At 42.1% G+C, this 25,578-nt stretch overlaps 2 protein-coding genes across 2 annotated transcripts; one reads left to right on the top strand and one right to left on the bottom strand.

The window, feature by feature from the left end:
• Nucleotides 1-1,035: 1,035 nt before the first annotated feature.
• Nucleotides 1,036-20,698, bottom strand: tspan33a (tetraspanin 33a). Its single transcript, XM_079493904.1, has 8 exons — nucleotides 20,468-20,698; nucleotides 14,376-14,433; nucleotides 13,079-13,206; nucleotides 11,990-12,064; nucleotides 4,666-4,761; nucleotides 4,361-4,489; nucleotides 3,273-3,434; nucleotides 1,036-2,852 (listed from the first exon to the last, which is right to left on the bottom strand). The coding sequence occupies exons 1-8, from the start codon at nucleotides 20,567-20,569 to the stop codon at nucleotides 2,751-2,753; spliced, it is 852 nt and encodes a 283-aa protein (XP_079350030.1). The 5' UTR covers nucleotides 20,570-20,698; the 3' UTR covers nucleotides 1,036-2,750.
• LOC306916145 (uncharacterized protein) lies at nucleotides 6,096-9,279 on the top strand. Its single transcript, XM_079493903.1, has 2 exons — nucleotides 6,096-6,358; nucleotides 8,303-9,279. The coding sequence occupies exons 1-2, from the start codon at nucleotides 6,111-6,113 to the stop codon at nucleotides 9,171-9,173; spliced, it is 1,119 nt and encodes a 372-aa protein (XP_079350029.1). The 5' UTR covers nucleotides 6,096-6,110; the 3' UTR covers nucleotides 9,174-9,279.
• Nucleotides 20,699-25,578: the final 4,880 nt, after the last annotated feature.

The following is a 25,578-nucleotide window of genomic DNA, read 5'->3' on the forward strand; positions in this document are numbered from 1 at the left end:
AGAAGAGAGAGAGACAGAGAAGACCTTCTGCTGACAGGATGAGAGGAGAGAGACATAGAAGACCTGCTGCTGACAGGATGAGAGAGGAGACAGACAGAGAGAAGAGAGAGAGACAGAGAAGACCTGCTGCTGACAGGATGAGAGAGGAGAGAGACATAGAAGACCTGCTGCTGACAGGATGAGAGAGGAGACAGACAGAGAGAAGAGAGAGAGACAAAGCGAGAGAGAGGAGAGACAGAGAGATACACAGAGACGGGCACTTTCGGCACTCCAGGACTGCGGAGGTGCTGTTCTCAAACCCTAGAAGTAAAAGGGTGACGGCTCGGCTAAAAAAAACCCAGTTAAAACGACTGAGGCACGCTGTCTAAAGCGGACCTGAGCCACGATGCAAACCCGAGGGGTCACATGTTGAAATTGCTGTAACATATGGAAGCGATGGGACATTTTTACTATTTTATAAAGATTGAGTGTAAGTTCTGACTTCTGGGTTCTCAAAACTCAGGGCTAGTACTACCTCTCCTGAACCGGACCCAAACAAGGTTCTGAGAACCTTAACCTGAGGCTGAAATGGAACTGTATAGTGTATTACAACGGGAACAATGTACAAGCTGTGAAGTTGGTTTTGTGGTGTCATTGTCGAAAAAAGAAAAACAAAAAGAGTCAATGGATCATGCATCCGGTACCAGAACCTTAAATGTGGCAGAAGAGAAAACAAAGTGTCCATTAACCACATGAACCCTATACTTTGTTGACCGGGGTGCACCAGGGGTGTGACCATATCATTGCACCAAGGCACCTTTGGGCCCTCAGCAGGTGTCTTGGAATTTTGCCTTCAAAAAAGGCCAAAGTATTCCAGCATTGAACTTTAGGACCACTGGGTCTGACCTGAATACCAGACTTTTGCTACAATAAGAAATAGATACTTTTACTTAAGTAACACCTGTGAGTATGTCTTCCATCACTGGTACAAAGTGAGAAATGTGAACATTGTGAAGTATAAACATTGAACACACAAAAACAAACAGTATACTTTTATATATATATATTAAACTTAAAAGCATTTACACAAAATCTGACAGAGATGAAGCTACGATTTACAGCATCAGTATTTCTGACTGACATTGTGTTCGATGAAGGCAAAAAGAAAAGAAAGGTTCTTCCAGGTGCGTCTCTGACATGGTATTGATTGTGACATATCGACTTCCAATGGAGTTATTTGCCTCTCCATTGACTTCCAGTATAAAAAGTTAAATATTTCAAAAAGTATAAAACGTAATAAAAAAAGATATTTGGGTTTACTTTATCCTGGTTGCGTGCACAATAAAACCTGGCAGAAACGGTTCAGGATGAAAACTGCCTCTTCGGAACAAGTCTGTGTCCAGCAGATGGTGCTAGAAGTCAATGTACACAGTATAATCCATAGTGTAGCTCCTATGACCCTTACAAGTTGTAGACTCTAAAATAACAAGATGGCATGGCTTGCATTTGGCCAGACTATGGCATACACTTGGTCATTCATTGATGACATATGTATTGATTGTGTTCAAGTACTGTTATACAGTATAACAAATATATATTTTCTTTGTTAAAATGAATATTCAATAGCTCCGTATTCTGATAGTAAACGTTGCTATAGTGTGTTTGTTCAGTAACAGTGTTGAACCATTTAGACCTGTGGAACATGTGTAAGAACTCCTTCTAAAACCTATCCTAAGTTTTCTGAAATAGCAACAACTAATGAGACACAAGAGGGGTGTCTCCCGGATTGAAACCGAAAAAGGTATAACAATGTATAGGCAAATAACTCTATATTCTGATAGTAATCATTGCTGTAGTAGTGTTTGTTCAGTAACAGGGGTCTCCCCATCTTTACAGCTATTTAATAAACTGAAAATAAATGTTCATGTCAAGATACCAATTGAGAGAGAACTCGTACAGGATACAAGATAAAGAAGTGAAACAAAAAACATTAGCAGACAAAATTGAAACTGGAACACTGTACAATGGAATAAACATGTTCTGGGGTTCTCTCTTCCTGAAAAGGTGTTTTCTGTTTACTATAGAAGAGACAGGGAGACCCTTGTTACACTGAACAAACACTCAGTGGCAATAATTATTATCACAATATAGAGATTAAACATTTTGCTTGACCAGAAAATATCCCTTTATACAACCTTAAATGAACAGTGGATTTTACGACACACTCTCACTCCCCAAACGGCCTATAGTGACTTCTTGGGACAAATGTGACCGAACGTGGAAGGAGGTTCCCTTCCAGTCATCTGGTGCCGTCCCGGGCACTAGCACACTGCAGGAATGCAGAAGTGCTGTTCTCAAACCCAAGATGTAAAGGGTCAGCTAAAAAACTGTTAAAACGACAGAGACGTGCCATCTAAAGCGGACTTGAGCTACGAGAGGCACTGCCGAGCGAGTCGTCGTGACAGGCGCTGCGAAGTCTGCTTCATTTGACTCAGCCCCATTCAAGTTAATGTCCCGATAATAGACAGAATCATAACTCATGTGCCCCCTATAGTCAACACGTGCCGTTTCAGCACCGCCTTCCAGTCACCTGTTTGCCGTCTTGTGAGTGAGAATGCGTTGGACTTGACTGTGTTAGTGTAGAAAGTAAATGTTGGAAGTAGAGTTGCAAGGCACATCTTTGGAGTTGGACTTGTACTTTTTTGAGAATTGGTCTTGATGCCCGTCGTCTCCACACTCTGCAGAAGGTATTGATACCATGCAGAGTCTGGTCAGCTCAACGGATCAGAGCGATGTTTGACGTTGTAGTTCTGGAGCTCGATTTGGTCTTTGATCTGATTGATCAGCATCTGAGACAGGAGAATCCCCACCAGCTGAAGAGAGAAGAACACATTTTTAGATTGTGAGTTTTATGAATATTGTGATTTTTATGGTTATTATTGTCTTGTCTATTGTCTTGGGCATGTAGTTCCCAATGTGGTCCATGTGAGGAGCCTATCTCCTGTTTCTGTAGCCTGAGGCAGCTTGATGTACAAGTACACCCCCGGGACATGACTCTAGTATGTCACAGGAACCCCCAATCAAACCCTTGATGCTGAGTAACAAGCGGGCATTGGGTCCCAGATACGGGAAGTTGATAGTATGTCTTGCCATTTTGGCCTTGGGTATGACTAGACCGGGGCTTGAACCCCCGACCTCCCAGTCTCAGGACGGACACTCCAACCACGAAGCCACTGAGCTGACGTGGGGGAAGGTATTAAGGACAGTATTATTTGACGGAACATAGTACATACCTGTGGTATGGCCAGTCCCAGAGCCACGCCTCCCAGCAGGAACAGGTTGCTGTGGATCCAGTTGACCAGCTTGTCTATGCAGCCGTTGGTGTGGATGTGGTTTCCAGCCTCCATGTATTCCATGTCCTGCGTGTCATGACCGCACATGGTGTTGATGACCTCCTGCACGCGTACACACACGCACAAGCGCACACACACACACACACACACACACAATGTAGATGAGAAAATAAACAAAACAGTCATCTAACTACATGTACAGAATAAAACTAGAGTCGAAGAAAACAAACTGACTGAGAATAAGGGAGATGTCTCAGCACACAGAGCTGTAACCAAAAAGGAAGTATGTGGAAGCTCGTTTGGTGAGTCTTTAACAGTGTTTTGAAGATGTCACAGAGGACACAGTTATGGCGGAAATGCTCGCAAAGGCGTGATCAACTTTGTGACAGAATCCCCCAAACGGCACTGAGCTGCCAACGGGTCAGTTGGTTCAGACCGCTGCATGTAAACTAGGGGCGGCAGTGGCTCAGGGGTAGCCTGGCTAATAAGCCAGACCGAATCAGCCGTTGGCAAAAAAAAAATTGCCTGCCGGCGGATTACGGTCTGGAGAGGCTCAATTGTACGCCCATTTCCTACACCAGAGAACTGGTGTGGCCAATCGGGACACGGTATGCAATATGGGCGGGCTTTGGTACAGTGACGTTCAATGCTTGAGACCTTTGACTGACACGACAGTGTGGTATTTCTGAAGAAGAAGAAGAAGAAGAATCTGAACCCCTAACTTCTCCCGATACTGCAGGTCGGTGCCTTGCATGGTTTCCTCTGCCATCGGTGTATGAATGTGTGTGAGAAGGGGTGAATGTAATGCACAATCTATGTAAAGAGCTTTGGATAAAAGCGCTATGCAAATGCACCATTTACCATTAAACTGACTGCAAGTCGCAACGAGTTGTGTCACAAATCCTTTGGTGTGCACTGGACTTCAGAAGTAGCTAAATCAGGTTGGAAACCTCATATGTCCAAAACTGTTACTTTTCAGGATGCAAATCTTTTTTTAAATAGCAAAAGTAGCAGATCTACAGGCTCACCCTTTCTGAGGAGATGTGACAACAGGAGAAAGGAACAGAGCAGCGTTCTCTACTAGGGTTTTCGGGGGTGCAGTTGAAGTAGATATTCTGGGACCAGTCAGTGTAGGCCACCCCACCACAGCAACCAAACTGCCACACACAAAGACATTCAAGTGTTAGATAGAGACTGTTTGAAAATAGATCAATAAACTGATCGGTTAAGGCAAGATTATGAATTATGCATTCAGTACCAGGTGAAATTCCAAATGAATCATCATGACATCAATTAAAAAAGGAATTGCTTGACATTTTGGGAGGAGAGTCACCTCTTTCTGTCCGTAATCGATGAGGTTTTGCAGATCAATGTCGTCCCTGTAATGGATGATGGAATCGTTGATGAGCTCCGTCACTCTGTTCCGTGCCTGTGTGCACAATACGAGAATAAACTAAACACCATTATACAGTATACACTAGTAACTGTATGTATGCTACTGTAGTTATAATGCTGGTCATGTCTAGGTCACATCAAACTAGAAATCGTTGTATAAATCGCTGTTGTGAGGCAGAAACCGGTATGTCCATATTTGTCTCCACCAGGCCGAAGGCATGGGGAGAGAATATGTTTTGCACTCCGTCCTTGTGTGTGTGTGTGTGTGTGTGTGTGTCCGTCCGTGTGTGTGTCCTTCCGTCCGTCTGTTACCAGCTAATCTCCGGCACCGTTAACCCGGTCGATGCCAAACTTTGCACACACACTCCCTGGATGCCAACGATGAACCTCTGTCCCGCATTTTCCAGAACGGCCTATTATAGCGCCACTATGAGGCAGCTTTTCACATTTTTTACCTAAAACTGCACCGATCTGCGTGAAACGTTGCATGCACACTCCCTAGAGGCCAAGGACAAACCTTTGACCTGCATTTTCCGCATCTGCCTTTTATAGCGCCACCAGGAGGCCGACTTTTGTAAAACACATTTTTTGATATTACTCCTCCAGATTCTGTCCAAAAATCTCACAAATCGTTACACAGTATCTCTATGGTCATGTGCTCAAGTCGGATCTGTCCCATATTTCATATTCCATCCTAATTGGCTATAATTGGCTTTCACAGTTTGCAAGATTGCCCCGTTTTGAACAAAAGCCTCAAATCATGAACACAGCATGCAATTTACGCATCTTTCACACATTTTCTTACTAGGCTGAGGAATATATCCCACCCTTTTCACATTGGCCTGTTATAGCGCCACCAACAGGTTGATTTTTGCAAAACACAATTTTGGAACAAAATGCCTCAAATCATCCAATTGCCATCAAAGGCAAACATGTTTATATTACTCCTAAACATTTTGCCAAACATCTCACACAGTCCTATCCTCCTGGTGGAGACCTGTGCCCAGAAGGGCACTTTTTCTAGTTGCACATAAAAACGACTCCAGGGTGTCTAATGAAGTACTGTCACCTCATACACATGAAAATCTGGACAAATTAGAACTAGTAAACTACTAAAAATAGAACTACTCCGTTACAAGTAAAAGTACGGAATTTAAAATGTACTTGAGTAAAAGTACAAAAGTATCGGTATCAAAATGTACTTAAAGTACTAAAAGTAAAAGTACTCATATAGGCGGAACCAGGGCGGGATAAGTCAGAAAGAGCCTGCTGGTTAGTCAGTCAGGGACCAATCAGAAGTCTGACACAGGGTGTCCAAACTTTCCCATCCAATGACAGACAGTCATGTGAGGTGAGCAACTCTTCCACTCATTAGTGCTGATCATGAACAGCTGTGTGGGACCAGCAGCAAGCCTCAAAACCTCTGCTGACGGCCAGTCAGACACTCACTTCTTCAAAACCTCTGCTGAGGGCCAGTCAGACACTCACTTCTTCCTCAGAACCTCTGCTGAGGGCCAGTCAGACACTCACTTCTTCCTCAGAACCTCTGCTGAGGGCCAGTCAGACACTCACTTCTTCCTCAGTGGCAGCCATGTTCGGCACTTTTGTTCTTGCTGGTCTTCTTGCCCCAGGTAAAGAGCTTTAAATTGGTTTGTTTCCAATGTGCATTTTAATACTAAATTGTTTTAGAAAGTAAAATTTTCATTTCATTTTAGAAATTTTAGCTATTTTTGTGGTGGAGGCATTCAAACATGGGGCTAAATACATGTTTATTTTTACAAAGTTTTACAGCGATTTCAGTATTATTTACTATAGTCCTACTAGACCCCAGGAAATTATATCTGGCCACATAAGATCATGGGATCTACTAAATGTGACATTCAATAGATCATGTGATCTTTTGTGGCCAGGTGTAATTTTCTGGGGTCTAGTAGGACTATAGTAAATATTGGATTGGATGAATCTAGAGTTGCAATACCCTCCATTGACTCCCCACTCATCCAATTTGGTTTGTGATCTGCTTGTGTTAAACAACGTTAACCTCACCAACATTGCAGCTGTAGTCCAAGCTTGAATTATCCTTTTTCAATCTGCCGAGCTTGTTTTTCATAAAAATCCACCGTAGAGATGTTATGAGCTACTTTCTGTCAAGACATCCTCTGCAGGTGTTGCAGTTTGGAAGCACTCGTTTTTGTTAACGGGCCGTGCTGCTGCCTCCTGCATTATGTTCAAATTCGACCGCAGGGCTGTTCAGTGACTGACTGTGCTTCCAAACTCCAGCACTTAGAAAAATAATCACCTGCACAGAATTTCTTGACAAAGTAGCTCATAACATGTCTACGGTGGATTTCTATGAAAAACAAGCTCGGCAGATTGAAAGAGGATAATTCAAGCTTGGACAAGCAGATCGCAAACCAAATTGGATGAGTGGGGAGTCAATGGAGGGTATTGCAACTCTAGATTCATCCCATTATAAAGAAATCTAGAGTTGCAAATTGCGGCTACTAACAACCTAAAATAAGAACCTTGGTTGAAAAAACTAAAGTTGTCCTAAGCTTTAATTCTAAGAATGGGCAAAGCAGCCATAATTAAATTGCTTCTCTTCCTTCACATGTCTGGCCAAAGTTGCCAATTATAGAGTCTCTGTTCCATTCTGGTCAGTCAGGCCTCATTCACACATTTTTTCTTTCTTTTTTAGGCCACCTCAATGCTGGTCAAAACATGGGACTCCCATTGGAAACGCATTGTGGTGGCCTAAAAAAACCAGACCAAACGTTTGATCGGTATTTGATATGTGTGACTGAGGCCTCAGGGTGCTGATATGGTGCACGTTTTCTCACTCCAGGTACCCTGATGGTTCTTTGAGGGGGTTCCAAATGGACCCATTTGTTCATTTCGGTTTATTGGTCTATTTGTACATTTTGGGGTCCTTGGTAGTTTTTGCACCTCTGTGCTACACACTAAATTAACAGAGCCTTAAAGCTGCTACGCTATGCACTTTCCTCTTGTACCCCAGATTTGAACCCTGTTGCTTGTGCAGTAGCCGCATTGAAACACTTCGTTTTTTTTGTTTAAATAATGGGATGAATCTAGAGTTTCAATACCCTCCATTGACATCCCATTGATCCAAATTGCATTTCCCATCTGCTTGTGTTAAACAACGTTAACCTCACCAACATTGCAGCTGTAGGCAAAGCTTGAATGTTCCAAACTGCAAATCCACCGTAGACATGTTATCAGCTTCTTTCTGTCAAGAAATTATGTGCAGGTGATTCTTTTTCTAAGTGTTGGGTTTTGGAAAAGCTTGTCGAATAAGTAATTGGAAATTAAAACAAACCAGTGTTGTACCCTGCCCTTTGTTTGTCAAGATAAACCAGCTTAGTTGTTGTGTCTGGGGCTTAAAGGTTTTTAAATTTTTGAAATGTCTACGGAAAAATGAATGGGAAATTATCTCCTGGACCGGTGCCCTCGAAGGGGGCAAATATTGGATGGCTCTAACTTAATTTGTCTATTCCCCTGTTTATAAAAAAAAGTCATTACTTTAGCTGTATTAACTCCATGTCTTGTGCCAACAGGATTCCATTCAACAAGACTATGGCTGATGACATGAGTGCTGGGACCAACAAGACCATGGTTGATGACATGAGTGCTGGGACCAACACGACCATGGTTGATGACATGAGTGCTGGGACCAACACGACCATGGTTGATGACATGAGTGCTGGGACCAACAACAAGACCATGGTTGATGACATGAGTGCTGGGACCAACAAGACCATGGTTGATGACATGAGTGCTGGGACCAACAAGACCATGGTTGATGACATGAGTGCTGGGACCAACAAGACCATGGTTGATGACATGAGTGCTGGGCCCAACATGGCCTGGAAGGAGGCCTGGATAGCGGTCTGGAATACCTTCTGGAATAGGGCCTTGGAGGAGACCGTGAATGCGGCCGAGAAGGCGGCGGCGACGGCGGAGAAGGCTGAGAATTCGGCGGCCTGGAAGGAGGCCTGGAAGGAGGCCTGGATGGAGGCCTGGATGGAGGCCATTAGTGAGACCCCAAATGGGGTCGAGAAGGCGTTCTCGATGGAGCTCTTGCATGGGGCCTGGATTGAGGCAGAGGAAGCCGAGAAGGCCCAGAAGGAGACGCCAGAAGACGCCAGGCCCAACGTGGCCTGGAAGGAGGCCTGGATGGCGGGCTGGAATACGCACTTCAATATTGACGTGGAGGAGATCGAGAAGGCGGCGGCGAAGGCTGAGAATTCGGCGTCCTGGAAAGAGGCCTGGATAGAGGCCTGGATGGAGGCCTGGCTGGAGGTCGTGGAGGAGTTGAGTGAGACCCCAAATGGGGTCGAGAAGGCGTTATGGATGGAGCTCTCGCATGAGGCCTGGCTTGAGGCAGAGGAGGCCCAGAAGGAGACGCCAGAAGACGTTGAGAAGTGAATGAAATCATGATGAGCGGCCGCCAACATCTGACTTCCTCATCACTTTATCACGATGTTCAGCAATAATCATGTCTATTGACTGCAATTAAAAGTTTTTAAACTTATCATTGTGTCCTCCTTCTTTCCCCATGTTTAACGTGAGACAATTTACTAAAATGTGGGTTCAAGCTGTAGCATTTGAATATTCGAGGTTGAGTAAATCCCATCTTAAAACGTCCAGTTAACCACTTAGACCAGGGGTGGGCAACTTTGACAATGGAGAGGGCCACTATATTTCCACACTCCCTGCATATCAGTTTAGTTTATTTTGGTCATAGAATGAACATTGACTTCATTCATTTCATTTGATCATCATAACTTTGCATTTAGGATAGGCATTATGCCTATCCTATTTACACCTAGAGACTTGTAAGGGAAGAAATTATAGATTACTGTTGTAGCAAAAATAGCTGATCTACAAGCTCAAAATGTGCTATTTTTGAATTGGAATCCTGACATATTTCATTTCAAATGCATTTAGTTAGTTAACTTTATGAACTACTGGTAAATACATAGAACAAAAACAATACTAACATTTTAATACTATTAGCTGAAATCATCATATCAATGTTCGGATATTAACCTGAGGGCCGCCAGTTGCCCATGTATGACTTGTCTTGGACCCTCAATACTTAGTGAAATGGTTAGCACTATATACTTAAAACACACATTGTTTATATTAGTCGCACAGATTTCATCCAAATCGGTATACATGATCTCTGTAGTCATGTGATCAAGACGAGTCTGTTTGATTTCTCAGATTCTACACTGATTGGCTAAGATTGCCTTCCAAAGTCTTCAGGAGTGGCCCGTTTTGTACAAAATGCTGCACATGTCCTGCTCATCCAGAATTCCATCCTCAGAGATGCTATGAGTGATCTGACTCTGCATTTCCTCAACACAATGAAGAAAATTGTTGCAAAAAACAAACAAACATGTTTATATTACTCCTAAACATCACACACACTCCTATCCTCCTGGTGGAGACCTGTGCCCAGAAGGGCACTTTTTCCAGTTTAACTATGTGCTTGTTTGTGAATTAACACACCTACTCATATTTATATTTACAGCATCACACACAAGCATCAAAAGTAGCAGATATGCAAGCTAAAAACATGTCGCGAAGCAACGCGGTTTGAGCTTGTAGATCTTCTACTTTTGCTACTTTTGAATTTGAATCCTGAAAAGTAACAGTTTTGGACATACAGTATGAGGTTTCCACCCGACAGGCGTGATATACAGCTAAAATCTAAAATGATACCATCTAAATTACAGCCGCCAATCCGTTGATGACGAGTAGATGTGGTATATTATTGGCATTCTCCTAGATTTCAAAATTGTCATATTATTCCAACAGTTTCACGTTTGCATTACAATGATCATTCAAAATAACTAATATGTATGCAACATAACATGCATACATACATTACTAGGACAGCACGTTTGGATCTCAAAGGTTTTTATATTCAATAATTACTGTGGTCAGTATCTCACCTCTCTCAATTACTATTACTAGGTACAAAATGTGAAGGATCTTCTCAAAATGTATGAAATGTATGTCTAAACAAGGCGTCAGTGACAGTGTTGCCAAGTCTGCTAATATATAATTAATAATTATCAGTGACTTTGGGCTTGTTTTTCTGTAAAGTTGCTTGTAAATATTGGTGGTTGCAGGTTGTGTTGGGCTTGACTCCTAAAGTGTAGTTGCTGTAGATTTGGGCTTGCTGTGTAATGTTGACTACTACTTTACGACTACTGCTATGTTTAAACCAGTGTTTCTCCAACATGTTCACATCAAGGACCCCCCCGCCCCCCCCCCCCCCAGATTAATTTGTCCGCAGACCCCCATCTGAAAATACTTTGTGCCAGGGAGAGCCCCAATACAAGATTGTTGCTGTTAAAATGATTCCAAAATAAGATTTTTTATTTTGTTGAAAATAGCTGATCTACAAGCTCACACAAAGCATCAGATGCAACACTTTGTGAGCTTGTAGATCTGCCATTTACAATTAACCATTGCATATAGTTTTAAAGCACTCATGTAGCCTTATAGTCACTACTTTTGGGCAGGGACAAATTAGCCATTGGGCCAGTGGGGCCGTGGCCCAGGGGCCTATGGTTCAACCTATGGTTGACGCCTTGAAAAGGGCTCCTGGGGCCCTCCATTTGGCCATTGATTTTGTTAAATTTAGGTTAAAAAGATGATAAAAACTCGAAAAAGTCGCGCGCACGCGCACTATGGGGGCCCTGCAAATATTACCGGCCCAGGGGCCCTCATGGGGGTTAATCCGTCCCTGCTTTTGGGGCTCGTTATCATAGATCATAGGCTTGATATCATAGATCAGTGACTCTAGTGCAGGGGTTCTCAACGTTTTTGGCCGGGGACCCCCGAAAATGCTTTGGCAACGTCTCGGGACCCCCGCCCCGCCCCCTCCCGACCCCCAATATAAATTGACTGCTACAATAACCTTAAACCATTTTGGGCGGGAACCCCTTTTGGTGTTTTAAGCATTGTTATAATTTAGCTATTTAAAAATAGCAGATCTACAAGCTCATAGCGCGCCACCGAGTGGCGCGCTACGAGCTTGTAGGTCTGCTATTTTTAAAAAAAACATTTTTTTTTTTTTTTTTTTGAAAATAATTTGAGGACCCCCTAAAATAATTTGGCGACCCCCCGAGGGGTCGCGACCCACGGGTTGAGAACCCCTGTCATAGATCATAGGCTTGATATCCTAGATCAGTGACTCTAGTGCATGGTGTGGTTATGCCTTCTACCTTATCAGAGAAGATGAAGCCCAGGACACCGGCGGTCAGCTGCATCAAGAAGATCACTGTGAGGAAGATACAGAACTGAGATGAAGAAAGAAAGAGAGAAAAACATTGTCAGGTCATTCTGTTCTCAAAACTATTTGGGCTCAGGTCATTCCTGGAAATAACCTTTTTTTTGCATCCACGGCACCCCTGAATGACATTGTTTACTTTATAGCAAAGGGGAAAAAGAGCCAATTTAGGTTAATGTCGTGGGGAAAAACTGTTTTATAATGATGTTATGAAAATGCTTAGGGTAACCCGACCTGTGGTTACCTAAATGTGAGATTGTGAGGTAATGTATTTGCTAGAAGAGATTTGCTAATAAGCCCACTGTACTTATGGAAAAGGGCAAAGTGGGCTTGTTAAAGTGAATGTAAAAAAAATTAGATCACATATTTAGGAAACCACAGGTCAGTTTACCCTAAGCATTATCATAACATCATTATAAAGCATTTTTCTTTTCTTTTTTCCACTACACCTTCGTTATTCTGCCTTCGTCTCCTACGCTGACGAAGATCACTTGGCCGAAACACGTCAGCATTTTCTTTTACTTTATTGTTTTATTCCGATAAGAATATATTAATCTGTAATGTCCATATTAATGGACATTACATATAATGCAACATAAATACACCAGATTTAGCAAAGACGCTAGTTTATATCCGCAGTCCCCACACAAAACATCAAAACAGACAGTGAAGCACATTATACTAGGAAACAAAGCATAAATAATATACATACAAGAACAATAATGTAATTTCTTTCCTTCTTTTCTCCCCTGACTGAGAGTAAGTAGCCTTGCCTCGCCAAGACCACCACCTCAGTAAATTGCCCATGGCATTTTCTTGTTTTTTATGTCATTCATTTAACAAGAGCACCTCGGCTACACAAACAAACATGACAGTCCCTAGCCTTTTTTTTGTCACTCATGGATGAAAGCAAAATAAAGATTCATGACTGAAAAATGTTGTTAGGCTAAATCCTAGTCTGCGATTTGTGAAACAGCCTGAAAAGAGCCCATGGAGGAGGAGCCCACACAGAGAAGATACCTACCGTCTGAAGGAGACAGATGTTCTCTCGTAAGGAGCCCACACAGCCACAGAAGGTGATGAAGAACATGAGGACGCCCACCACCAGGAGGATGATGGCAGGGTCCACCGACAGACAGGCCATGGCTGCTTCTGAGAGAGAGAGAGAGAGAGAGAGAGAGAGAGAGAGAGAGAGAGAGAGAGAGAGAGAGAGAGAGAGAGAGAGAGAGAGAGAGAGAGAGAGAGAGAGAGAGAGAGAGAGAGAGAGAGAGAGAGAGAGAGAGAGAGACACACACACACACACACACACACAGACAGACAGACAGACAGACAGACAGACAGACAGACAGACAGACAGACAGACAGACAGACAGACAGACAGACAGACAGACAGACAGACAGACAGACAGACAGACAGACAGACACAGACACAGACACACACACACACACACACACACACACACACACACACACACACACACACACACACACACACACACACACACACACACACACACACACACACACACACACACACACACACACACACACACACACACACACACACACACAATTAATTAATTAACATTAAATCGATTCCAAAATGTTCTTCTAAATCTGTTTCCTGAAAAACCTAAATTGCTATATTGCTGTCGGGCAGACATTTTTCCTAAATTAACGCCGTACTTGATCACACTACAGCGTCACACAAAAGCTACAAAAGTAGCAGGTAGCAGCGTGCACACGTTTGAAGCGCATTGCGAATCGTTTTCGTTTTGAGCTTGTGGATCTGCTCCTTTTGCCGTTTTTGAATTTGAATTCTGAAAAATAACAGTTTTGGACAGAGGTATGAGGTAGACAGGTATGCGGTTTCCACCCGATATAGTCCTGGTCCAGAGCGTTAGTGAGTTCTCCCGAACGCCCTGCCAGGCACTGCTCTGCTGGACAGAATTATCTCTAACGCTTAAATCTAAAATCTAAAGTGAAGCGATTTGAGTTAAAAATGTTGGCTTTAAAAATATCTTGTGTATCTGCTGTTTTTGAATAGCCAAAGTATGAAATATGGATAGTGACGCTACACCGTATATATTCATTAATACTAGTACTGAGGGCACTGTCACATTGTACAGTGGTTCTCAAACGTTTTCTTGTCAAGGACCCCCAAATGTAATAGATGCTATGCTAACTACTCAAATGTTAACAGTAGGCCTATATGAAGTTGGCTGTGGACTCATCTGAAAATATATATTTTGTGCAGTGCCAGGGACAAAAAAAAATAGATAGATATGGAATACATATGTATCAGATCTATCAAGGCCTACCTGCATGTTTCATCATGCGAGCATACACGCCGATGGCCAGCATCACCATGGAGATCATCTAGAGAGGACAGGAGGAGAAGAACAGTTAGAATAGTTATCAGAACTTTGTTCTGATGAAGAGAAGAGCTGTGTGGCCCAAGCATAGAATAGTTATCAGAAGAACTTTGTTCTGATCAAGACTTGTGTGGCCCAAACATAGACTTGTACTAGCCATCAGTGTTACCAGGTTTTGCGAGAGAAACAAGCAGCCAGGTCTACGAAAACAAGCCCAAAGCAATTAAACCCTATAGACTTTTTTTTAAACAGATCTACAAGCTCACAACGCGATGCGACACGTTTTAGCTTGTAGACCAGTTAGTCAGTCTCTTTTTTTCTGTCTTGGGTAACACTTCATGCTATGACTGCAGTGCTAAAATAACTGTGTTCCTACTTGTCACGCCTGGGTGACATCATTTGTCATTTCCCGTGTTTCTCAACGTAAAGCAGAACAATGTGTGCGAGTTCCACGCAATAGTGCCTCATGATGAGCAAATTAGAGCAAACTTTTAAGAACTTCTCAGGGGACGGAGGTCAAACATGACACATCTGGCGGAAGGTTGTTCACAATATTAGAGAATTGTTTTGTTTATTAGATACTGTAGTAATACTACTGCAGAGAGACAAGAAATAGGTGGAGAGAGGGGACATGTGAAACGGGTCCAATAAGTATGCTTATATGCTTATTAGAAGCTTGTAGATCGGCTACATGCGCAACATGCTTCAGAAGACATGCTTCTGAGGAATCCAAAAGACTGAAATTAGTCATGGCGACTGAGAATTTAAGTCCATGTAGGCTTGTCATAGGTGAACATTGTCCGATTCAGATTAATCGAGGGTACACAGCTACTGCCAAGACAAGAAATGAGAGCCAGAATGTATGTTTGTGTACTGGGTATGGGTAGTGTACGCATATCCAACTACAACATTCTTTACCCATTAACATTAAGGACGATTGTAAAAATGTTTTCTGAAAAACCTATGTTTCTATATCCGTGGCGCTCTGACTTTTTCATGTCATGACACGGACCTCCGAAATTACATGTAATAGGCCGCGGACCCCCCATCTCAAAATATTTAGTTCCAGGAACCCCCAGAAGCAAATAATAGAACAAAGTGACGCACTGCGAGCTTGTACATCTGCTAGTTTTGAACAGCCAACTGGATAACGTGGTTAAAATGATTGTGATGCTGTATCAACTAATTTTGCTGAGGACCCCCTGGAACCTCTCATAGGACCCCTGCCTGGGGCCCCACTTTGAGAACCAATGTTCCAGAGATCATTCTACCATGCACCATGTGGTACTTTCAGCTAAAAAGACTCTTTCATTCCCCTCAGCACCAAACCCAGCAGCTCATCTCCAAAGAATAAAAGACCTTAGCAGCAATACACAGCACTCCTCCCCAACGCAGGTGGATCACGTTACCGGACGCATGCTCGCGCACGCACTCACCTGCGTGTATTACTATACTTGTGAGGACCTCAAAATGTTAGGAGTAGGATGGATTGAAAATAGCAGAATAGCCGAAAAAATTCCAGATCTACAAGCTGAGCCTATTTTAAGTGACATCATGTGACAGCAAAAGATTGAAGGCGCCCCTCACTTCACACAAGTGTGATTTTGTTTTCCGTGTGACCAGGAAACTGGCCCTGCCCCTCACAACGTTCTATTTCTCATATTCTACTATACTTGTGGGGACATTCGTTCCTCACAAGTATAGTAATATGCACGCACACAGCTGCACGCACGCACACATGCACACACGCAACACACAGAGAGCACCATTTAGGGAGGTATATGCCAGGCTGGTTTTGTCCCCTGTGTTAAGGGGTTGGTTTTCACACTGACAGCATGGAACAAAACCTCTTTCTTTCTACAAGTACAAACTGTGTGTCTTCATCATTTGTACACAATTCCAATGGGTTTTGATTTTTGGAGCTTATGAAGCACTTTGGTAAAAGCCTGTAGCACTTACCCCAGCCTTGACGACCATGCACTCTTATGCAAAGGTTTAAATGTAATTTAGCATATTATGTAGACAGATGAAAGGTTCATTGTTCATCTGGCATCCTATGGTTTGTATAGTTTCAATGTACAGATTATTTTGTATTCTTATAATGTTTAGACTGAGTCACTGAGAATGAGTCACCACTGAGTGAGTCAATAGTCTGATGTGAGAGTATGTAGGCTTCAAACATGTTGGGGTCAATTTAACTTTTGTGTTTCAACCCAGACAGTTTAAGTTGCTTGATTATCTTCATTTTATCCGAATCGGACACACCCCCTTCCTATACAAATCCAAAACACCCGTCCTTGGTTCTGGTGACTCATATTGGCCTTATAATGCGTGAGGGGGCTGTTGTCTTTTCAATTACTTTAATTGTATTTTATTTTCCTCATTTACAAAAAATAAATAAATAAATAACACGGCCCCCTCACACATTAGAAGGTCAATATCAGTGTTATATGGATGTATATGAGTCTAATATGTTCAATGAATCCAACATGGTTAACAGTCTGACATTATGTACAACATATAGGAAATCTAATATCTAAATACTGAATAGCAAGCAACTTAAAAACTGTCACGCGTTAAAATGACACCTAAAGCCTGTAGTAGTACACGCGTTAAAATGAGTCAAATGACACCAGACAATTTAATTAAGTTTGAAAGTGAAATATCCCATTAAGTGTGTTATGATGATACAGGCGGCCACACACACACAGAGAGAGAGAGAGAGAGAGAGAGAGAGAGAGAGAGAGAGAGAGAGAGAGAGAGGTGAGAAGAATGACAGGGGTTTCAGTTCTTGTGTAAGGACTTGTGAATGTGTAGCCTCGAGCTCAAGGAAACACATTCCACGCTGAAAAAAGATCTACAAGTTTGTACATGAACTCTGCGCAACAGTAAAGAGGCTTGTTTTAGTGTTGCTCCCAGCTAGTGATACGTTTTGTGATAAATTACAATTACAATTTAGGCATTTAGCAGACACTCTTCCAGAGAGACCTAATAAGCAAGGTAAACATATACTGTAATTTACATCAAATGCAGAGAGACAGTAATCTAGGATCACAGGTAAACCAAGAACTCAGTTTAAATCAGATCAGTCTAAACATTACAATATATTAGAAAATATATATGTTCATTGTTAATTGAAACGTAATGCCAGGTCAACAAATTAACCTGGCATCTGTCATATATAACAGTCATATATAACAGGCTATATAAATTACATTTTAACCGTTGCATTCACATGTTCCTTTGAAATAATGTGTAGCTATAGTTATTTGTACACAGTAAACAGTCAAAGATAAGTTAAAATTCACATGACATGTTATGCATGTTAACTTTGCTGATAATGCTGTGTGTGAGTTAAAGTGTGTGTTGTCTGTTAGGCATTATTTCAGGAACATCAGCAATATTTAACTTCCTGTTTGTTTCACCATTTTTAGACACAGCTAAAAAAAGTATTAACATGTGAATATTATTCACAACAGGTTATCAACTTCTCTACAGTTGGCTATTTTTTTTCTCAGCTTAATTCTCAAAGTCTCTCAAAAGACTGAGTAAGCTTAGATCTGCTCTAAAATGTTTGGAATCACACTCGGAAATCTCCTTATAATTCCTGAGGTTAGGATCTGCCGTCATGTGAGTGAGTGACACAAGGAAAACACAATTATTGTGACCTTTGCATAGTTTGAAATCCTACCGCTTAGCTGTGCATGGTGCAGTTACTGTTCAACACTTTGTTTTGCAATTTGCATATTTGCTGAGCCAATGTTTGTATTAACACAAACCCGGAAAGCTGGGCATAGGAGCCCCTCAAACATTATAACACTATTGCCTATAATTACAGGCTTATCCTAACATCAAAATTAATGTTCCCCATCAGAGAAAACAATTCACATCTTCTCCTATGATCACTCCAAATTATGGTTCATTTGAGAGGTTAAAAGAATGGAATAAGAAGAATGCATGATATGGTTCACAGGGGGGCTTTGGGGGGCAATGCCCACCCCGATTGAACTTTCTGCCCCTCCAGTCCAGATTGGCAGGTACCCTACCAATATTTTAATGTTTTACAAATGTTAAAGTTCTTCATGATTATTATAAATATATAAATGTTCAAATTAATTGAATAGTTGGCAGAAATACAAGGTAATTATGCAGAAGACATTATAATGCTCAACATAATTGTATTTGTTTGTTTGTTGTTGGTGCTGCTGCATAATTGTAGCCTACTTGTAGCCTTTTTTATTTCAACGCATCACTGTGTTAATAGGCGAGTATTTGTTATACATAGGGGGGGGTTTGAAAAATAAAGTGCCCCCTTTGGAGAAAAAATGATGCCCCCCTGCTGAATGGTGCCGGGAGTGGCGTTAGATATGGGAGGTCATTTCTCACAGTTACAACGGTCTGCTATAAAGTAGGCTACAGCAATGGTTCTCAAACTTTTTCCATGTTGTCAAGGACCCCCAACAAAATTATATTTGGCCACCGACCCCCCCATCTCAAAATATTTAGTTCCAGGGAGGAGCCCACAGAACCACATATTTTAGTTAAATATTCAATGATTTAATATTTAATATAAATAATAAAATATTTGATTTATTTATTATTCCATGATTTTTCACAAATAGCAGATCTACAAGCTCATACACAAAAAACAGCGATATAAATGTAGCTCATTTTATGAATACAAAGGCATACACTTATGCGATTGTGTGTCTCTTTTCTCCAAATAAGTAATGACTATTTTTGTCAAGCAGATCTAGCTGCATACCATACATAGGTAGTAGTAGTAATAACAACAACAACAACAACAGCTTGAAATTATAGTATAGTAGTAGTCGTAATAATTAATAGTAATACTAATAATTACAAAAAATATATAATCTTTGGGAACCATTGGTTCCCAACCTTTTAACTGAAGTACCACTTCAGAAAATATTTGGCTCTCCAATTAAAGTACCACCATAATAACTGATGTTAATTAATTCAAATACAGGAGCCCTTTTTGTTCCATTCCTAAGCCAATAATGCTGCTGCTCTGACAAAACTCTATCTAATCAGCACAACTGATATTTCAAATGTGATTGTTCTCAAATCTTCTATTAAGGCTATAGCCTATAGGTATGCTGTCATGCTCATTTCAGCACGGCTGGATAACCTATTTCAACCAATTGCTTGGTCAGAATAACTACTTAGTTCTACTACTACGTAGTGATATTAATATTTCATTCCACTTTTGTCTTTATTCTCCTTTTTTAGGCGACTCCTCTGTGTAGCCTACCTCGAGGGGGGCTCAGTCAAGTAGTGGTACTAGTACCAGTGGTTGGGGAAAAGTTTAGGTTTAGGTTAAATGAGTCTATAATAGTCCACCCCCAATAAATGATTAACCTGTATAGCTACAAGCAATGTCAAGTAACAGCTCTCTCTGCAGCTTTTGAGCTTCACTAGCCCTGAAACATGACTGCCATGATAATCATCATGACGATTATCATGGCAGTCATGTTTCAGGGCTAGAGCTTCACACACATTTACATCATATCAAATACATTTTGAGCATGATATTCTCTAATGCTCCATCTGCTTGTAATGAACTCCAGAATCAGTGCAACACTTGCTTCTTTGGGTCAATTCAGGGCAATGGTTGGTTTCCAATCCAACACTCGTAAAGTGTAACCGGTGTAGTCTGTCTCTCTCTGCGTTGTGTTGAAGGGAGACGGACCCAGAACTCTAGAGACAACCTCCGTTTATTATTGTAAGATTTGTAACTCTTTATTAAACTTTTTGAGTTTATCTGATTCAGCTTATTTTTTTTCTAGTAGGCCTATTATATTTAGCTGTCTCTTGATTCATGACATGTGCTTAATTTCCTATATGAAAGTATTGCGTTCTGTATTGTTATTTGGATTCTTCCCTTGTTGTTTACCCGACTACATTGAAAATGAACGGGCTGCCCCTCTCAACTGTAAAAACTGAATCCAAAATAAAATAAAGGTTACGCTGATGATGATGATGATGATGATAAATACATTCGCTCAAACACTCACCCAGAAGATCAGGTTGAAAACAAACAGCAGGTACTTGACAACCGGACTGACAAACGTGAAGTCCTCGTCATACCCACCAGGTGCGCCTCTCCTCCTGCCCATGGCGGCGTCAGATTTATTATGTGCCAATAAATTATTAATAAAGCTCGTTTCAAAGCATTGTGATGAGGACCATATAGTAGTAGGTTTACGTGCCTAAAGTGCGTGTCTGTTTGAAAAAAGAAAGTGGAGTCGAGCCACTGCCTGCCCACACGTATTTCCTGCTAAAAACGCCCCATTCACTACTTCCTCGTACGACGGTGTCGCTCGACGAAAAATAAGTCCGATCTACAAGCCCACAACCCGTCGCTTATTTTCGGGCGCGACCCCGTCGTACGACGAAGAATACGCTTTGTTTTTGTTGTCAAGAAGTGAAGTGCTAAAGTGCTTCAATCACAACCTGTGGGTCGGGGACGGTCCCCACGTTATTTATTTTATTTGGAGGGGGAGATGATATAAGTGACAATTTAAGGACTTTTATTACTCGGGGGGGAAATAATACAATTAAATAAATGTAATGGAAAAAAGACTATTACAGCAAAAGTGGGCTAATCAACAAACTGACTACTAGGCTTTTTGATTGATTGATTGATTGATTGATTGATGTATTTAACAGATTGAAGAATTTTTGATTGATTGATTGATTGAAATATTTATTAACAGTTTGCAGAATAACAGTACATTTCAAGCACAAACTCAATACAAAGGCTGTTAACTGTGAGTGGACGACTCAATTAAGCATTACACTTGTTTCCAATAGGGTCCACCATGTTCAATTCATCAAAAATTACAGTTACAGTTTACAATTACAATTACAGTAGGCCTAGGCCTACATTTCAAGCACAGCTCAATACAAAACTGTTAACTGTGGACACCAGCATTACACTTTGTTTACAATAGGGTCCACCATGTTCAATTCATCATAACAGAGATGTACAAATATACACTTCTATATAGCCAAAAACAGGAAATCATCATAGAGGAGGTAAAAAGGGGAAGAAAACATATACAGTGAGGGGTAAAAGGGGTGGGTGGGGGATTCAGATTTTACGGGGGCCAGTTTTGAATTGCTATCAAATCGGTGCCTTTTGAGGTGGCTACTAAAACTGGTCAAACATTGGCCAAATTGTCAAATAATCTAAGAAAGAGGAATTGTGAAAATAATTAGGCCATTAGCTGTGAAACGGTGTGCTTGTCAGGGTGGGGCTCTCCAGTTTAAATGTGATTATTTTGGGGGTCCCCTTATATTCATCATACATTTAGGCTACCAATAGTCCAGTGATTGATTGATTGATTGATTGATTGATTGAAAATTGTATAGATTGCATGGCCTGGGTACAGTAGCCTAGTTCAAGGAGACTGTACAGGTCAATAGTAGGCTACGCCCACTAAATTGTATTTTAAATCTACAACTTTGATTGCACACTTGCAAGTTGCACATATATCTGTACATCTTTAATTTGTTTTAACAATAGCAAGACTGGATACCATAGAGACTGTGATATATACGTAGCCAGTCAGCCATAGCATTCAAGTCTTCCTGGTCAAAATGAGTAGGCGAGTAGGGCCTTGCAGCTGTCCCCAGGCCCAGCAGCGTTATGATGAATTGAACATGGTGGACCCTATTGAAAACAAGTGTAATGCTTTATGGTGTCGTCCACAGTTAACAATCTTTGTATTGAGTTGTGCTTGAAATGTACTGTAATTCTCCAAACTGTTAATAAATTCTTCAATCAATCAATCAATCAAACCGCAGTTTCATTCTGCAATGGCGCCATCTAGTGGAAATGAATAGGACTTAGAAGTTTGTTTAATGAATGAATAGTATACTTTTAGAGCCATATCATGACTTCTGTTATTTCTCTTCTGATGACATCACTGTGAGGCATGTTCAAGGCCAAGGTCGGCAGGGTATTTATAGTCTGGTTGTTTAACCCTGTTTGTTGAGGGGTGTTAGCCCCTCCTATGCCCAGCTTTGCTTTGTGTGCCTGTGTGTACCACGGAATGTGATGATTTGAGTGTGATTTGATTGGCTGAGCAGTGAGCACGGAAGGTGATGATGTATGATGATGATAAGAGCGCCCCTCACTTCACACAAGTGTGATTCTTGAGGGGCGCTAGCCCCTCCTATATACATCTTTTCGTCCCGTCATGTCTCACATTTGCTATTAACAATGAAAGGAGAATTTACGTCATATGTGCCTGAAATATGATGAAAATTTGTGGCAACATAAACATTAAATGCCATTGACAATGAAAGGAAAATTTACATCATAGACGAGCAAATCGGCTAACCAATCACATAAATTCAGTTGTCATCTTACATGTTCATGGTGAAAAGATGAGTTTTTACCAGCTGCCAGGCTGGTCTACTTTCTATCAGGTTGGTAGTGGAAACTTATCATTTCATTGGCTGCCGTAGTCACCTATCTTTCCGATTGGCTGCCTCGTCCCTATTGGCAACCAGACACTTTTGCCTCTAGCCGACCTCTCAGCCAATGGGAGATAATTGCACTGTCCATTCATTTCAAGGCTGATCAACGGCACCGCTCGGTGGCCGCAGCTGTTTCCATAGGCCTACTGAAATGGACAAATGGACAAACAAGATTGTGCTGATATAGACAAATAGACACACACTAAATGGTCAAATGTTTGAGCGGCTTGCACCACTCAAAAAATGTGAGTATACTTTTTCCACCACTGCTGACCACTTGTCCAATCACAGCATGTTGGAGGAGGGGGTGATGTCATCCAATGAAAACCATAGAGCATAAAAGACATGACCCACCAGAACCCCCCAAGAAGTCATGCATCCTCAGAGACAGAGACACCTAGATGTCAAGAGTAAAAACACTGAGCCAGGATAACGTACAGAAACTCACCAGCATGAAGCTTGGCGTCTTACAAGCCCCACCCCCACAGGAAGCGGAACAGAAAGTCATCGCGGGGAGACAGGAGGAGAACGTGAGCATCCCTTTGCCGTCTGAGAGAGAGAAGGCCTGGAATGACGAGATGGACCACATGAAAGGTCTGTGGAAGGAGGTTCTTGATGAGAAGCTCATCTCCGCGGACCAGAAGATCACGGACATGGAGCACACGATCAGAGACATGGAGAAGGAAAAAAGGACGTCGGAGCTCCAGGTCGTGGCGATGAGGGACGACCTGATCTTCCAGTCAAAGAGCCAGAAGGCCCTGCAGAACAGAGACAAGTCCTGGAGGGAGCAGCTCAGTTTGATCGAAGGCCTGTGGAAGCAGAGGCTGGAGGAGAGCGTGGACGACCACCAGCAGAAATGTGAGGCGTTGCAGAACGAGTTCAAAGAGCTCCAGCACCAGCTGGCCCACGTCCGGAAGGAGTGGATAGAGCAAGAGGCCAATTGGAAAGCCAAAGAGATGCTTTGGGCCAACGAGAGGGCGTCTTTGTTGGAGCGCATCGAGAGCAAGAACCACAAAAGGCCGAGTTTCTGGAAAAAGGTGTTCTCCTGGAGGTCACGAAAGGCGACCAAGACCGCCGGACCTGGACGCTCGGCGGAGGCCGAGAAGGTGGCGCCGGCGAAGGCCACAGTCGCCAGGTTCAACAAGTTCCTTAAGCCCCCGTGGGGCCCAATAAAGAGAAGGAAGCGGAAGTTTGTCCCTTCTGTGGCGAGAATCAAATCCCCCAGAGATCCCATTTCGGAAAGGGGCCTACTAGTAAATTCCCGAATTTCCCGCGTAAAATAATCACCTCTGCGTTGATTAATTGAACAAGGTCGACGTTTTGGTCACAAGGACATTTTTCAAGACAAGTCAACCAATAATTTGACATAGTGCTTAAAGGACCACTTCACCCATGTTCAACCTATCATATCTTCATATAATTGCTCCTTACTAATGCTCATTATAAGACTGCACAATTTGTATATTCAGTCAGAGGAAGGCTGTGGACAGTTCAGATTTTTTTTGATTTGATTTATTAGAGCAAGAACAGAACAATGGCTTCGATTTCAGCATGCTAACTTGTAATCCCCATTGATGTTGTCACTGGTAGACAGTCGGAGTTGACACACGCAAAACACAACATGGCGGAAATTATTGTCAGGTGGGAAAGACGTGGCCTTTTTGTGGAGTTGCATATTAGAGTTAGGCCAAAATGTGAACATGCATAGGCCTGTTATAGTGCCACCATGAGGCCGATTTGAATGCAATGTTTGCATTTCTTCCTTCCTTGGCCTTTCATGGCAATCGGACGCTGCGTTTATGATCCGAGGCATTTTGTTCAAAACGCGGAGACAGGGCACCGGGCCCTCTCCGAGCGTGGGAGGCCCTCCTCGCGCACCGCGATGCCGCCCGGCAAGTCAGATCCGTAACTTCGGGATAAGGAGTGGCTCTCGAAGCCAATGTTAGCCAATCAGGATGGAATATGAGATCCGACTTGATCACATGACTATAGAGAAGATAGTGTATATCTATTTGTGTGATGTACTTTGGACAAAATTTGTAAGACAACATGGCAAACATCGAGTTCATGGAGGCACTATCACGGGCCGACGTGAAGAAATTGGGGAAGAGGTTCAGCTCTGGCCTTCAGCCTTCAGAGAGTGTGTGTGTGTGTGTGTGTGTGTGTGTGTGTGTGTGTGTGTGTGTGCAGTTTCACACTGATCGGTCCAATGGTGCCAGAGATTAGCTGACCACAGACAGAATGATGACGGACGGGCACACACGGACGGATGGACAGGGGCAAAAAACAGACAACTGAGAAGCCATTGCAGAAAGGAGCAGTCTCGTCTCCGTTTTCTCAGATTTCTTTATTTTTTATGCCAAAAATAGCAGATCTACAAGCTCATGTAGATCAGCTGTTGTATGCAGATTGTAGACAGAAAAAAGTGGTCCAAGTAGCAGGCACAACTGGGGTCATGTTTAAATTACTTTATTATGGAACTCAACAGTGTTTGTATTGCCCACATTAAAATTCTTATGGCATCAGGCATTTTGTTTCAAAATGCAAATGATGGTTATGGGTGGTATGGCAACTTGGAAGGATTACAAAGGTCTTAAAAGTCCTTAAATTGTCACTTCACTGTCATCTGGGGAACCTG

This window comes from Electrona antarctica (genome assembly GCF_951216825.1).
Source record: "Electrona antarctica genome assembly, chromosome: 23".
Lineage (NCBI taxonomy): Eukaryota > Metazoa > Chordata > Actinopteri > Myctophiformes > Myctophidae > Electrona > Electrona antarctica.

What these genes read in the sequence shown, in the direction of transcription:
- LOC306916145 (XM_079493903.1), top strand. Translation starts at nt 6,111, where the DNA reads ATGAACAGCTGTGTGGGACCAGCAGCAAGCCTCAAAACCTCTGCTGAC. An exon ending in TGCTGGTCTTCTTGCCCCAG is followed by an intron (nt 6,359 to 8,302) that starts GTAAAGAGCTTT and finishes TTGTGCCAACAG; the next exon opens with GATTCCATTCAACAAGACTA.
- tspan33a (XM_079493904.1), bottom strand. Translation starts at nt 20,569, where the DNA reads ATGGGCAGGAGGAGAGGCGCACCTGGTGGGTATGACGAGGACTTCACG. An exon ending in TTTTCAACCTGATCTTCTGG is followed by an intron (nt 14,434 to 20,467) that starts GTGAGTGTTTGA and finishes TGTCCTCTCTAG; the next exon opens with ATGATCTCCATGGTGATGCT. An exon ending in TCGATTACGGACAGAAAGAG is followed by an intron (nt 4,490 to 4,665) that starts GTGACTCTCCTC and finishes TGTGTGTGGCAG; the next exon opens with TTTGGTTGCTGTGGTGGGGT.